At 38.4% G+C, this 13,694-nt stretch overlaps 1 protein-coding gene across 4 annotated transcripts in view; it reads left to right on the top strand.

Annotated features, from left to right (window-relative positions):
• Positions 1–13,449, top strand: part of PIBF1 (progesterone immunomodulatory binding factor 1) — a 197,859-nt gene extending 184,410 nt beyond the window's left edge. Inside the window, exons 17-18 of one of the 4 annotated variants that reach the window (XM_045810903.2) lie at positions 3,964–4,137; positions 13,200–13,449. In XM_045810903.2, coding sequence (XP_045666859.1) covers positions 3,964–4,137; positions 13,200–13,250 — 225 coding nt within the window. In that variant the 3' untranslated portion in view covers positions 13,251–13,449. Of the gene's footprint in view, positions 1–3,963; positions 4,138–7,486; positions 11,361–13,199 lie in introns of those variants that run through there. The other 3 variants (XM_087865098.1, XR_015725925.1, XM_045810904.2) reach the window with 3 other exon arrangements.
• Positions 13,450–13,694: the final 245 nt, after the last annotated feature.

Genomic DNA, 13,694 nt, shown 5'->3' with positions numbered 1-13,694 from the left:
CATGATTAAGAAGCTAGATAATCTTAGGTAATATGGGAAAAGGCATATATTGTTTCCATCAATGAGAAAAAATAAAAGGCAGGAACTCTAAGGAGGAGGGAAATCTCTATAGAAAAGAGTACAAATAGGGGGGGCGCCTGGGTGGCGCAGTCCTTAAGCGTCTGCCTTCGGCTCAGGGCATGATCCCGGCGTTCTGGGATCGAGCCCCGTATCAGGCTCCTCTGCTGGGAGCCTGCTTCTTCCTCTCCCACTCCCCCTGCTTGTCTCTCTCTCACTGGCTGTCTCTCTCACTGGCTGTCTCTGTGTCAAATAAATAAATAAAATCTTTAAAAAAAAAAAAAAAAAGGAAGAGTACAAATAGGAACCCAAATAAATGGCATGATTTTGAGCAAGAAGCAATGTAAGAAAAAGAATTCAATTGAACATGATACTTGAAACATTCTCCTTTGAACATCAGAGGTTCCTTTCCTGTGCATCTAATCACACTCTCTGCTCTGCAGTGAACAGTATTTGTAAGTCATTAAACACTAGTACAAATAACCCTACTAACCAATCAGAAAAGGACAGTTAAGAGAAAAGCAGAATCAGAAGCTAGGGAAATGAAATGCAAAAGTCAAGTCTAAACAATAAAAGCAGAATCTTATATAGGAGATGGAACCAGGAGACAGACAAGAACATGGTGAGAACCAAACCAGATCAAGAACAAACCAGAAGATCTCAAGGTGACTTCATCTTACCAAAGAATTCTGTTTTGCAGTGACAAGTAAATTTTCTAGCTCGTGTATGTTATATTGGTTTATTTATTTTTGCTTTGTCAATCTGAGAGTTGAGATCACATAATTACAACCATTTATTGGTAATAATAATACCAATAAGGGCATGACAATTTATGCCAAAAATGTAGGTGAAAAATCTATTAAAATATTGTCATGGATAGGAAGACTCAGTATCATAAAAGTCAGTTCTTCTAAGTTTTTCTTTTAATTTGACATATGTCCACCCCCGTCTCTAAGAATAGAGCCAAAAACATATCCAAATCATTAAACATTATGACAGTGTGACATGGGTGCATGAACTGACAGCTATTGAAATAGAGTTTAAAAGTCCAGGAATAAATCATCTACTTATGGAAGTTTAGTGTATGATAAAGATAAGCATCTGAAATGGGTGAGTACATAATGTTATCACAGAACAGCTATGGGGGAAAGATGTCGAATCCACACCCTTCACCATAAGCCAGAATAAACTTCAAACAGATCAGAGGTCTAAACGTTTGAAAAGGAAGAGAAAAGCATAAAAGTAACTTGAGGAAAATGGAAGAAGAAAACACAGAGAAGGCTGTAAAATGAGAGATTGACGTATTCAGCTATATCAGAATCAGAAAGTTCGGCATTGCCAAAAAAAAAAAAAGCATAAACATAGATAAAAGATAAATGGGGGGGGAGGGACTGCCACTCATATTACAAAGGGCTAAAATCTCTAACATATAAGGGGCTCCCTGAAATGTGTAAGAAAATGACCACCCAGGAGAAAAATGGGACAAAAATATCAAATACCCTTAAATATATGAAAAGCTGCTCAACTTCACAATAGAAGAAATGCAAAATAAACATACTCACTTATGAGACTGGCAAATATCCAAAAAGGTAACACAAGCATACATTTTATCAATTGGGAAACTGAAGCCCATTGAACCAGAGTAGATTGCCTAAGTTTACATAGTGAATAACAGAGTCAGGAATAGATGTGTCTTTACTTCTAACCTAATGCTAAAATATTTCTAGTACATGTGCTTGGCTTTCTGTGTATTCAGTACATATTGTGGATACTATCTGATGTTAAAGTGGAATTTTCTTTCCCCAAATATACCATTGATATAAAAGGGATGGATCATTTATGTGACCAAACATAATAAAACTGAACAAAATTTTTCTACACATTCTTTTGGTATCCATTGTAGCTGTATTTTTTTAATAGGAATTTTATAGAACTGTGTTGCTTGTACCGTGTTCTTTACCTGCATTTCAGAAACCATGCTAACATTGTCTAATGCAGCCAGAAGAATGAACGTAGACTGTGACAACACCCTAAATCGAGGTGATCCTAGTCTGGGTGAAGCAGAGACCTATGAATTTCCCTTCTGTCTCCTGACCAGCATCAGGAATGAGCTGTTTCCTTTAACTGTTCCTCTACCAGCAGCAAAAGGAAGGCAAATAGAAACAAACTGACAGCCTCCTCCCGGGCGCTTAGGAGCCCAAGCCCTCTGCCTAGTGCACCTGAAACTCCTTCCTGTTCTCCCTCCTCCTCATCATCATTGCCGCGCCTGTCCCCTTCCCCAGCAAATATGATCCCCTTTACTTTATTAGTCTGTAGATTAGTAGTAGATTGTGTTAAAGGTTATTTTTTCCCATTATCTTATCTTCATGCCAAGATATAAAAGTTCTGGCAAGTAAACGTAGGTTCTTTCAGATTGAAAGTTTTCTTTGGATAGGCCGGAGACCATCACCTCCCCTTTCCCTTCTACTTACAATGGTAAGTAGAACAGAAGCTAAAATCTCCCGTAATACCTGACATGTTTCGCATCAAATCAGTGATCATGTACTTCACTATGGAGAGCATATAAGTGAAATCACATAATCTTGAAAGCAAAAAGATCCCTCAGAAGGCTCAAATACCAGACAGGCGGTGTCTGAAGGTGTACTCATTCTCATGTGCATCCGCCAGGCCAACCCCAGAACTTCAGAAAGGAGAAAAGGGATTCTGGCACCATTTCTTCCAGCTCCTCTGTTGGCCTTAAGATTTATTAATGCTCAGTGGCTTGAACTCAACAGCTCTGTTTTAAAATACCCACTCAAGCTAGATGTTTCTAAATAGAACTAATGACAGCCAGGAAAAAAAAAAAAAAAGGCCTGTAGGAACTTGCTCTGACCCAGAGCTGATGTCTATAAACAGATTAGTAGAAGGGAGCAGAACATCTCTCCTGTCACCATAACTTTGGTGTCTTGGCATGAAAAGGAAATAAAATCATAGGAAAAAAATGACTTCCAACATAGCCCCCCACTAGTCTACAGATAATAAGGTAAAGGAGAGTTCAGTGTGTCCTCTCTCCATATGTTTGTATTTGATTGAATGAATTTAGTAATTAATCATAAATATCCACTAATTAGTGTGAGATGGGAAAGGTTTGACTGTGGGGAGAAATAAAAGACAAAGTAGAAGAGGGAGTGACTGAAAATTGTGATCTGAGCTCTTTAACAAGTTCAGCATAATTAATTCTTAGTTCATCAGCAACTGCTAAAGCCAACTCCAGTTTTCATTTGCAAACGATTAGGGGATGCCGTGATTAAAGAAATCCTGAAATTGCATTAAACTTAAGGTTTGAACTGGTGATTAGTAGGCAAGAAAAAAAGTTTTGGACTCTTTTTCCCTACCATCTTCTTACAAGATTTCAAAAAGAAATGGAATAATTGAAGGGGTAGAAGAGAAAAAAGTGCCTAAATCTACTCAAGCAACAGGAGTAGAAAAGCTTCGGCAGAAAGTAGCTCTGCCAGTGGTTCCCGGGTTTGTCCGTTGGAATCACTTGGAGATCTTTAGAAAATTCCAAAGCCAAGGCCATCTCCCAGCCTTATTACTCACAGTCTCTGTGGGTGGGACGCAGACATCAGTAGTTTTTGAAGTGCCACAGGTGATTCCAATGTGCAGAAAAAATCAGGGACCCACTAGAGCATGGCATGATATATCTACCACTTACCATCCTAAAAATACTAATGACATGAATCGATAATTACGCGCATCACTGTACATTGACACGTTAGTTTCACAGCTTTCCCCATTCATAGAGTGATTGCTTCAAATGTTCCTTCTACTTCAAGAATAAAAATAAATGTCTTAACATCAATCATTTTTAGTCTGCTTGCTAAAATCATACTTGCCATTATCTTCTGTTTTTTCGTGTATCAACAGGAATTGGCAGCAATGAAACAGATTGTCACCAATATGCGTAGTAAGCATTCTGAGGACCAGTTTCTTCTTACTAAAACAGATGCAAAAAGTATGACAGAGAATCATAAATCAAAGACTTTAAATGTGCCTAGAGAACATGAAGACAATATATTTATACCCAAACCAACACTCTTTGTAAGTACAACCAAAATTGACTTAGAATTTTAATATCTCTGATTTTCATAAATATATTTTACTTAAGTTTCTTACTCTTATTCATATTGGTTTAAACTAATTTTCAGTTTTATTAAGAGGCCTTGAGAAACCTATATTAATTCCTTTTCTGAATGTATGTATTACCTACCTTACAACTGATAGTTGGGTTGTAGTTAACATACTGGACTTGCCCAGAAATGAGCCTTAATCTAGCATTTACCTCCTCCAATCCTCAGGACTTGTTGTAGGGGAATCAGAGGGACATTTTGTATAATTTTTTAATTTACCTAGGAATAAAAAGACATGCAAAATATCTCCTTCCCCCAAAAGACATGCAAAATATCTCCTTCCCCCTCTTATTTCTAATTAGTATATTTTGCTTTAAGAGGTTCTTCATAAAGGACAAAACCAATCATATTAACATAAACTGAAATGCATTTTTAGGTAGAAATGTACGTGTACAGAAATCATTCAAAAAACAAAAAATTAGAAAAATTTGGATTAAAAGAGCAAATGCTGAAAATGATATTTTAACAAATAAGAATAAAAATAAAAAGGCAACAGAATCAAATAGTAACATTATTAAATATTACACTTGAACATGGTTTCCCATCCTTGCTTTAATTTCCCAGAAGAAACATGGTTTTTTACCATCTGAGCAGAGACTCAAAACCAGACAGATTTTCTCTACGATATTCTGATTTAGTGAGTCCCCAGAATCTTTGTTTTTTAAAACTTCCAAGATGATTATAATAATCAGTCAAGTATGGGAGCTTCTGATCTAAGCTGCTTCATTATACATTCAGATAATGCCGCTCAAGATCAATGTGATATGAGAGATTGCTTGGTGATTACATGGTTCAACATCCTTTTTCAAAAAAATGACAGAGAGTTACAGTTTAGATGGAATAAGGGATCATTACTGTAAGGATCCATGTGGGGGTAATGGAGACTGAGCTGACAAGAGAGAGAAAACAGGAAGCCTAGATTGACCAGCCAGGAAACAAGGCAGCTATACGGATTTCCGGATTTCCGCAGCTGTGTCCTGGGATCTTTTCTTCTGGTGGTACACCAGCTTCTCTTTGTTTCTCTCCCAGTTTCTGCTTACTCATAGTTTCCACTTCCTCATTAACTTGCTCTTGGCCCCTTGTCTTGAGACATACTTCCTTCCCACATCTACTCTCTTATAACCTAGTTCTCTGTGTATTTTCCAAAAACAAGAATCTGATTGGTGCAGCTTATTTTTGTTGGGTGATATGCCTTTGTGGCAAGACTTGTTAAGGTTATTAGCCAGGCTACTGAATGGCCGCTCTTACTAGTGAGCAGGAATCGCATGGTACCAAATAAGTTATTTATTCCAAAGGACCATGGCTCAGAAACTGGGCTAAGATGATGGCAGACAATATGAGATGTCTGTTATATTATAGTCTATCAGAAGAGAGCAAACTGAATACATAGTTGTGGATGGGATAAGTAAAGTCAGATGAAAACCACAAGATACAGCCAAATAGGTAAAGCCTGTCACACCCTCTGATCTGCTGTTCTGACCCTTCTCTGTTCCAAGCAGTGAACTATTCCTTTTGACCCTGACCTCCTGCATTTCTAAATGGCTGGTAACCTGATTCAGATACACTGACTGCAACCAGTATATAATTGACAGTAAAATTTCTCCAGTACCTCAAAGGAAGGTTATGCAGTGAGAATAAAATTAAGAAGATTCAAAATATAAAGTATTAATTGGGTGGATTTTTATGTCATTTTTGCTTATGTGTGTTTTCTGGGGTTTTTTCCTATAATAAACTTAATTTCTTTTATAATAAGGGAAATTTTTTCAAAGGTATGAGCTCAGGAGCGCCTGGCTGGCTCAGTCAGTAGAGCATACAGCTCTTAATCTCAGGGCCATGAGTTCAAGCCCCATGTTGGGTGTGGAGCCTACTTTTAAAAAAAAGAGAGAGAGAGATGAGCTCAGCTATACCCTAACGAAAACGGAGAGCTAACACTGGAAACCGGTCAAATCCAGACTATGTGCTAATGCAAAATTGTTCATGTGACTTGACTGGATAACCTGCAGGGAGTCATTTAAACACTCTGAGCTGGTTCTTTTCTGTAAAATGAGGGGGAGATCATATGAAATGAGGTCTGGACATCTTTTATACTAACATGCTACTATTCTTTTCAGGCATTATAATTTTTATAGTTACTATTTTGAATATTTTCAATTTTCCATAGCAACATTTTTCTTACGTCTCATCTGATCTTGTTAATAAGGAGTTTATAATGCAAGTATTTGAAAATAAGATCTAATTATTTCATAATCTTACAGTTTTATAACTAAAATGGAAACATTTCTAATTTGCTTCCAGATCCTTTGGCTGAAATTATTTGCTATTGATATTTTTCCCTGTTATCAAATTTAATGCTGGATAGGTGGATGGATGTGTGTTCATATATTCATTGAGAAGATGAGGAAAACAAAATTACTGTCAATGGGGCAATAGGGTAGAGGTAGAGCTGTGGTATAGAAGAGAATGAAGAGGAAGAGCTTGAGACGTTTGTCTTTGTGTGCTTTTATATTCGTATGAGCCTTTTGTAGTGCCCGCATGATATTTATATATGAAGAGGACCCCAAAAGGTGCATTTGATAGACACCTTTCTCTAGTTCTGGCCACTGAAATCACAGGGCAGAGTTGTTTTTCAGGCATTGAACGCACCAACACAGACTAGATTGAGCCGGGGCATGTAAGTGCTGTAAGGATAGGAGCTGTGTTTCCATTGCCTTGAGCAGCTCATGAACAAAGCTGATACTCAATAAATATTTGCTAATTGAGGACTTTAAAAAAAAAAAAACGGTTATGTGCCTTCCTGGTTTACTTATCTTCTTAGCTGTTAAAAGTCTACTGGGTGGGCAACTTGAGTGTTACACTAAAAGGACGGGGAGAGTGACAGCAGCAACTCCCAAGGCTGTGGTTAGTGCCCAGACTATGGTTAGTGCTCCTTCTACGACGGGCAGCACCATCTCGGTCCCTCTCATTCATAAACACCCAGTTCGTTCCCCCTAATCATCTACTTTCTCTCTCAAGGTAGATGTTAGCTGTGCTAGCCTGTTCTCTAGCCTTACGTCTCTCCTAAAAAAACCGGAGCCGTTCTAATCCTCTTTGGAGCAACTTTCCTTTTTCCTTGCAAAGCAGCATGGGACTAACTTTTGCTAGTATTCTGCTACCATCCTTTTCCAAACCGGCATTTGTACTCAGGATTCATATCATTGTCACTATTTTCTCAATAAAAATGCAGATGTTAGCAATCCTGCTAACGTCTTTTCTCCAAGCAGATTGTCATCATTGAAACAATGAAGAGCCTCCAGCTCCAGGGTGGGCAGTGAACATCGTAAGAATTGTAGCACCAGTACATTGTGTATGAAGTTTCCAGATTACCGTGAGTTTGCGGTAGGGTTCAGACCTTAACTTAGATTGGTTATCTCAATGGCTAGCATCTGTTGGACGAGTAAATTAAGTTTATGTAATTTATACATAAATGGCTCTATGACCACATGACTCTCGCCGTAGAAGTGATTTAGAAGGCTACATGTGGTCATCTGGAAGACAAAAAATGTTCAAATAAGTACAATTTAGTTCAACAAGTTTGTGCTGACTACATGCAGGAACCCTTGCTAAACATTATAGACTATTTGATCATTTCGATACAGACGAAGTTGGGTGGACTACTTTAAAGTAAAATAAAGAAAGTGCTAAATACTATGAAAATTTAAAGAAAGGATAGATGTGGTGACCTTGATGTACTCCTGCAGAAAGAAAGTATTTGAGGTTTGGGCCTTGAAGAATGTCTTAGATTTTGACAGGTGGTAATGAGGGTTAGAGAGAAATTCCAAAGGCAGAAGAAGTGCAATATTCACAAATTATTTTCTAATTTGTGCTTCTTTCCATTATTCAGTAATAGGATGTCTAATATGTATTTGTTATATCTAGACTTTATTCCTTTTTTTTTTAACATTTTATATATTTATTTGACACAGAAAGAGAGAGAGAGAGAGAGCACAAGCAGGGGGAGCGGTAGGCAGAGGGAGAAGCAGGCTCCCCACTGAGCAGGGAGCCGGACACGGGGCTCCATCCCAGGACCCTGGGATCATGACCTGAGCCGAAGGCAGATGCTTAACCAATGAGCCACCCAGGCATCCCAGGACTTCATTATTTTCTTACTACATTCTTATCCTGACTTCAGTCACTTCCTGACCCATTAACACTTTCCTTAGGACAAAAGGGGAAATAAAAGTAGATAGGATATACCTAGAGTAGTCAGATTCATAGAAGCAGAAAATGGAACAGTGGCTGCTAGGAACTGGGGGCGTGGGAAGTTACCATTTAATGGGGACAGAGTTTCAGTTACACACGGGGAAAAGCATGCTGTGGACGGACGGTGATGACGACCGTGCAACAATGTCAATATACTTAATGCCACCGACCTGTACGCTTAAAAATGATGATGGTGGCAAATCTTGTGTGTATTTTGCCACAATTTAAAAATTATTTTTTCTAAGTAGGTAGGTTATAAAAACAGTTTTTCTCATTACGCATCACAAATGAATTTAGCGGTTATTTATAATACGGTAACATAATGAACGCAACTGAATGTTTTGAGACAAGTGACACAGGATGCCGTGCTGGGTAGCATTTCTACAGGGTGGGGGGCTAACTCTGCGCCTCCCAGCCTTTTTCAAGACATAACCACATATTTGCGTGTCACGCCAGGTTAAAGGAACTTTGCTGGTAGATTGAAGGGGCTGCCAGCCATCTCTGGAGGCTGAGGGGATCAACAGCTCCTCACACCTCTAACACTTTCTTGTGACCTTTGTATCCAAGCTCTGGGCTCACTTTTTTTGATGATGAATCTAGATTTATCTCACCAAAGTATGCTCAGACCTCAAGATATGTAGCCATGTACATTTACATTTCAAAAAAATAACTTCAGTTTCTAGCATCCTGAATTCTAATTGCAACTTCTTCCTGATGTACTTTAGCTAGTACGCTAATTTAGAAAGAGGAATTTCTTTGTGAGCATGGAAGTAGGGCAGTGAAGGTCGAATGATATGGGACCGTCTCTCATTTAGTTGGTAGGAAAGCCAGGTCAGCTGTCCTGGACTCGCTTAGGTTGGGCCCTGCCTGTGAACACTCTTTAAATATTTATTTCTGTGATTCCCAGCTTATATCTTTTTCGGAAAACAAAGTTGTATCTACTAGACGGTGTCTTTCTTTTCTTTAGAAAAGTGGCACTTTTCTGGTGGTTGAACACAAATAGGTTCTTAATTTCTAGCTCTTTTTCTAGGCTCCAGGAATAATCCACCAGGTTTATGATGTCTGCATTATCATCATTCATTCTCATTTTAACATACTTTCTCAATGTGTTAGAATCCCCAAGTAATATATTAATGTTTTAGTTGACTGCTTCTCCGTGACACAAAGGGACCTATCTTATCAGTTATTTATCTCCAGAATCACATTGTAACATGGTAGATTAGTCCTGGTAGGTTTCCAGTTAATCCTGTCATTTGTTTCTACCACAGCCCTCTGAGCTCTTCCCTAAATCTGGCGTACAGTTTACTTGAGGGTTTATTAGCACTCAACTGATAATCCAAAGTTTTCACTAATTTGTAATGTTTCTTTATAAAATCACAAATACAATTCACCTGAACCAGCACATAAAAATTAAAGCTATATGCCATATATACCTATAGAAAAGGTTTCATGTAATGGAATCTATAAGAGATCAAATATCTCAAAAGTCCATTTATGCAGTGGAAAAGCAGCTAATCTCTAGAAAGAGGTACACTTGACTGTGGCAAATCTACTTCATTAACACACCCGATAAAAGAATGTATTGGTGGGGAGGGGAGGGAGGAGGAGATGGTCTGCAGTGATCCAAACACAGATAAAAGGAGTCAGGAAGAATTGTCTGCCACTGAGATTCTTCTAGTGTCTTTTTGGATCTTAAGATTCCTTTTTAATATCGAAAGTCTTATTTATCTTCTTCCCATGTACACAGAGCAGTAATATTTTTTGTATCAGTTGATTGAGAAAACACAGATGTACAAATTCTCTACCCTTGGCTGTAAGCTTGAGTGTATGTAGCTTGGTCTGTAGAAGCTACTTTCAGATTTTTTTGCCCAGGAGCCACAGGTAAAAAAAAGAGTTCACATTGTGACCTAGTGCTGGTCACACGCTTTCTCAAAACAGAACTTAGCCCAGCTATGGCAGGTACTCTGACGTTTTCTATTCTCTTCTAGTCCGTTGACTTTTTTTTTCTCCATTCTGGTCTTTACCGATTAAATTGATTTTCTTACCCATGGTAGGACCCTACAGTTTCTTTTTTTCCCCCCTTCCAGTTTTATTGAGATATAATTGAAGAGACCTACAGTTTCAAAAACACTGGCATAGATATTCTTTTGAGAATGTGCAAACCTTAGACTTTTATTTAGCTGGCTCACCTTTTCCAGTCACCCAAAACCTCTCCATCTGTATATATGAGATCCACACAATTTTTCAGTTTTACTGTGACTTCTTATGGTCTGTGACTGTTTAAAAAAAGGGAAAGAAAGAAAAGAAAGAGTGCTGGTAAAACTAGCAGGCATTCCAGGCCAAATGACAGTTATATGTCTTACTACCAATTAATAGCATTCTGATTTGTACTTTGGTTTCTTTTGGATTTAGTTAGCCTCTGCCACTTTTTTTTTTTAAAGATTTATTCATCCATTAGAGAGAGAGAGAGCACGTGCACGCATGCACACACACAACACACACACACACACACACACACACACACACAGTGGGGGTGGGGCAGAGGAAGAGAAAGAAAGAGAATCCCAAGCAGACTCCTTGCTGAGCACAGAGCCCCAGTCTGGGCTCCATCCCATGACCCCAAGATCATGACCTCAGCTGAAACCAAGAGTCAGATAGACACTCAACCAACTGAGCCACCTAGGCACCCCACCACTTTTTTTTTTTTTAAGTCATCTCTACACCCAAGGTGGGGCTCGAACTCAACCCCAAGACCAAGAGCTGTATGCTCCACCATCTACGCTAGCCAGGAGCCCCAGCCTCTGCCCCTTTTCAATTCTCTTAGCAGTAGCACCTGGCCTTTCCGTTGATTTCCTGATTTTGCCATGGAAGCTTCTTCAACCTTTTTTTTTTTAATATTGTGCATTTTATTCTTTTTTTTAAGATTTTATTTATTTACTAGAGAGAGAGAGATCATGAGCAGGGGGTAAGGATAGAGGGAGAAGCAGACTCCCCACTGAGCAGGGAGCCTGAAGTGGGACTCCATCCCAGGACCCTGGGATCACGACCTGAGCCAAAGGCAGAAGCTTAACCAACTGAGCCACCCAGGTGCCCCATCTTTTTTTTTTTTTTTAAGTGGGCTCCATGCCCAGTGTGAGGCTTGAACTCAAAACCCTGAGGTCAAAAGTTACAGTCTACAGACTGAGCCAGCCAGGAGCCTCTCTTTTACCTTTAATACTAAGGACTTTGAACTTTCTTTTTAAGAAGGAAATACTGAAGTGTTTTAATACAGATTTGCATTTTAGAAAGATAAGCTTGGAAGAATTATGGATGATTAATTGAAGAGAGAGCCAGATCAGAATTAGGAAGGTCTTGCAGGACTCAAGCCAGAAAAGAAGGGCCCAGTGGGGTCAAGATAGGAACAGAATGAGTTAAAAAGATACTTCAATAAAAGCTAAATTTTAGACTGTTTAGAATGGATGTCATAAGTGAAAAGGAGAAATCTAGGATGACAAAGAATCAGATATTTCTGGTTTAGATGACTAAGTATGACACTATTCACCAAGACAGAGACTCTGGAGGATTGGGAGAGTTCATTGTGCCATACTGAATTTCAGTCATCCATGGAGAGCCTCCTGTGAAAGTATCTGTAGCTCAGGTTAGAGCCCTAGTGTATAGACGGGAGTGGAGGAGAGTCTACCAGCTTAGTTAGTGGTAGCTGAAGCCAAAGCACGAACAAGGCCAGGAGGAGCTGATCATTGAGGTCACTTCCAACAATTTGTACATCAACTATAGAATATAAAACAATGTAAAAAAGATAAATATGCCTACACATACGTATATATATTTAGGAATACAGTCCTTCCTAGTTTGAAGCAGATCTCAGTGGGAAAGAAGTAAACCTCATGTTTAATTTATCGTAATTTATTGTATAAAACAGGACGTTTTGATCGGAAGCAGTGCCTTATGTAAGGAGTTCTGAGCGCTTTCTTCTGGAACAGTCTACCTCCCCTGGTTTTTTGTTACTACTCCATACAGCAAGGCTCTCTTTAGATTGAAATGATTGAGCAGTAGAGCTAAGAAGTACTCCAGCAAAGCCTTAGCGATTCAGAAGCTCAAAGTACAGTGATTTCGGTCTATAGTAATTCTTTAGTAAATATCCACTGCGTGAATAACTAACCATATACAGACAGATAAGACAAGTGAAAAGATCCATGTCCTCCAGTTTTTTTATAATTCTCTTTGAAAATAAAATCAATTCATACATACTTACCTGTGTACAACATGTTAAATACAGGCTTTGAGCCAGAAAACACAGACCTACCAGGTGGGGGATTATTTCTGACAAAAGACAGAACCTTTGCCCTTAAGTGTCCTTCTGAATTAAGAAAAGCAATTACTGGGGCGCCTGGGTAGTGCAGTCGTTAAAGCGTCTGCCTTCGGCTCAGGGCGTGATCCCGGCGTTCTGGGATCGAGTCCCACATCGGGCTCCTCTGCTGGGAGCCTGCTTCTTCCTCTCTCACTCGCCTGCTCTGTTCTCTCTCTCGCTGGCTGTCTCTCTGTCACATAAATAAATAAAATCTTTAAAAAAAAAAAAAAGAAAAAAAAAAAAAGAAATTACTTACTGTAATTTTACATACAAAGCCCAAATAGTATATAGGTTCTTAGTTCTCTGAGCTGCCTCTCTTATGTCCTTATAAGCATTTTACTTGATTTTTGTGGTTTTCTTTTTTTCTTGTTTTTTTCTTTAAACAGACCAAAAAAGAAGCACCTGAGTGGTCTAAGAAACAAAAGATGAAGACCTAGTGTTCTGGACGGATTTGCTGTATCATTATTTACTCCCGAAGTTCTTTCTCTGATGAACAAAAAGTTAGTCATAATCATGTACTTGGCATTTTTTTAAACGACTAAAGTTTATTTTAAATTAACATATTTCAGCATAATAATCAAAATGTATGACATGCAAACAATAGTATGCTTTGTATTTGGTTTTATCTGTTTTGTTACAAAATAAATATATACTCTTATGATTTAAATTTTAGAGCTTTCGTGATTCTCAATGCATTTTTAAAGTACATGGCTTATAAATATTTGGCTAAATACTGTCATATTGGTGAGTATATTTTCTAACTATATAAATACTAGGTTTAAATGTCATAACAGCAATACCAAAACACCGTACTTTTTTTTTTAATCAGAATCATTTGTGAAATCTACTAGAAGACACTACAAATGCCCAGTAATGGTGGT

The sequence above is a fragment of the Ursus americanus genome, chromosome 10, assembly GCF_024610735.1.
Source record: "Ursus americanus isolate L20-20 chromosome 10, mUrsAme1.1.p, whole genome shotgun sequence".
Classification (NCBI taxonomy): Eukaryota; Metazoa; Chordata; class Mammalia; order Carnivora; family Ursidae; genus Ursus; species Ursus americanus.
This window is presented reverse-complemented; position numbering and strand designations above follow the sequence as displayed.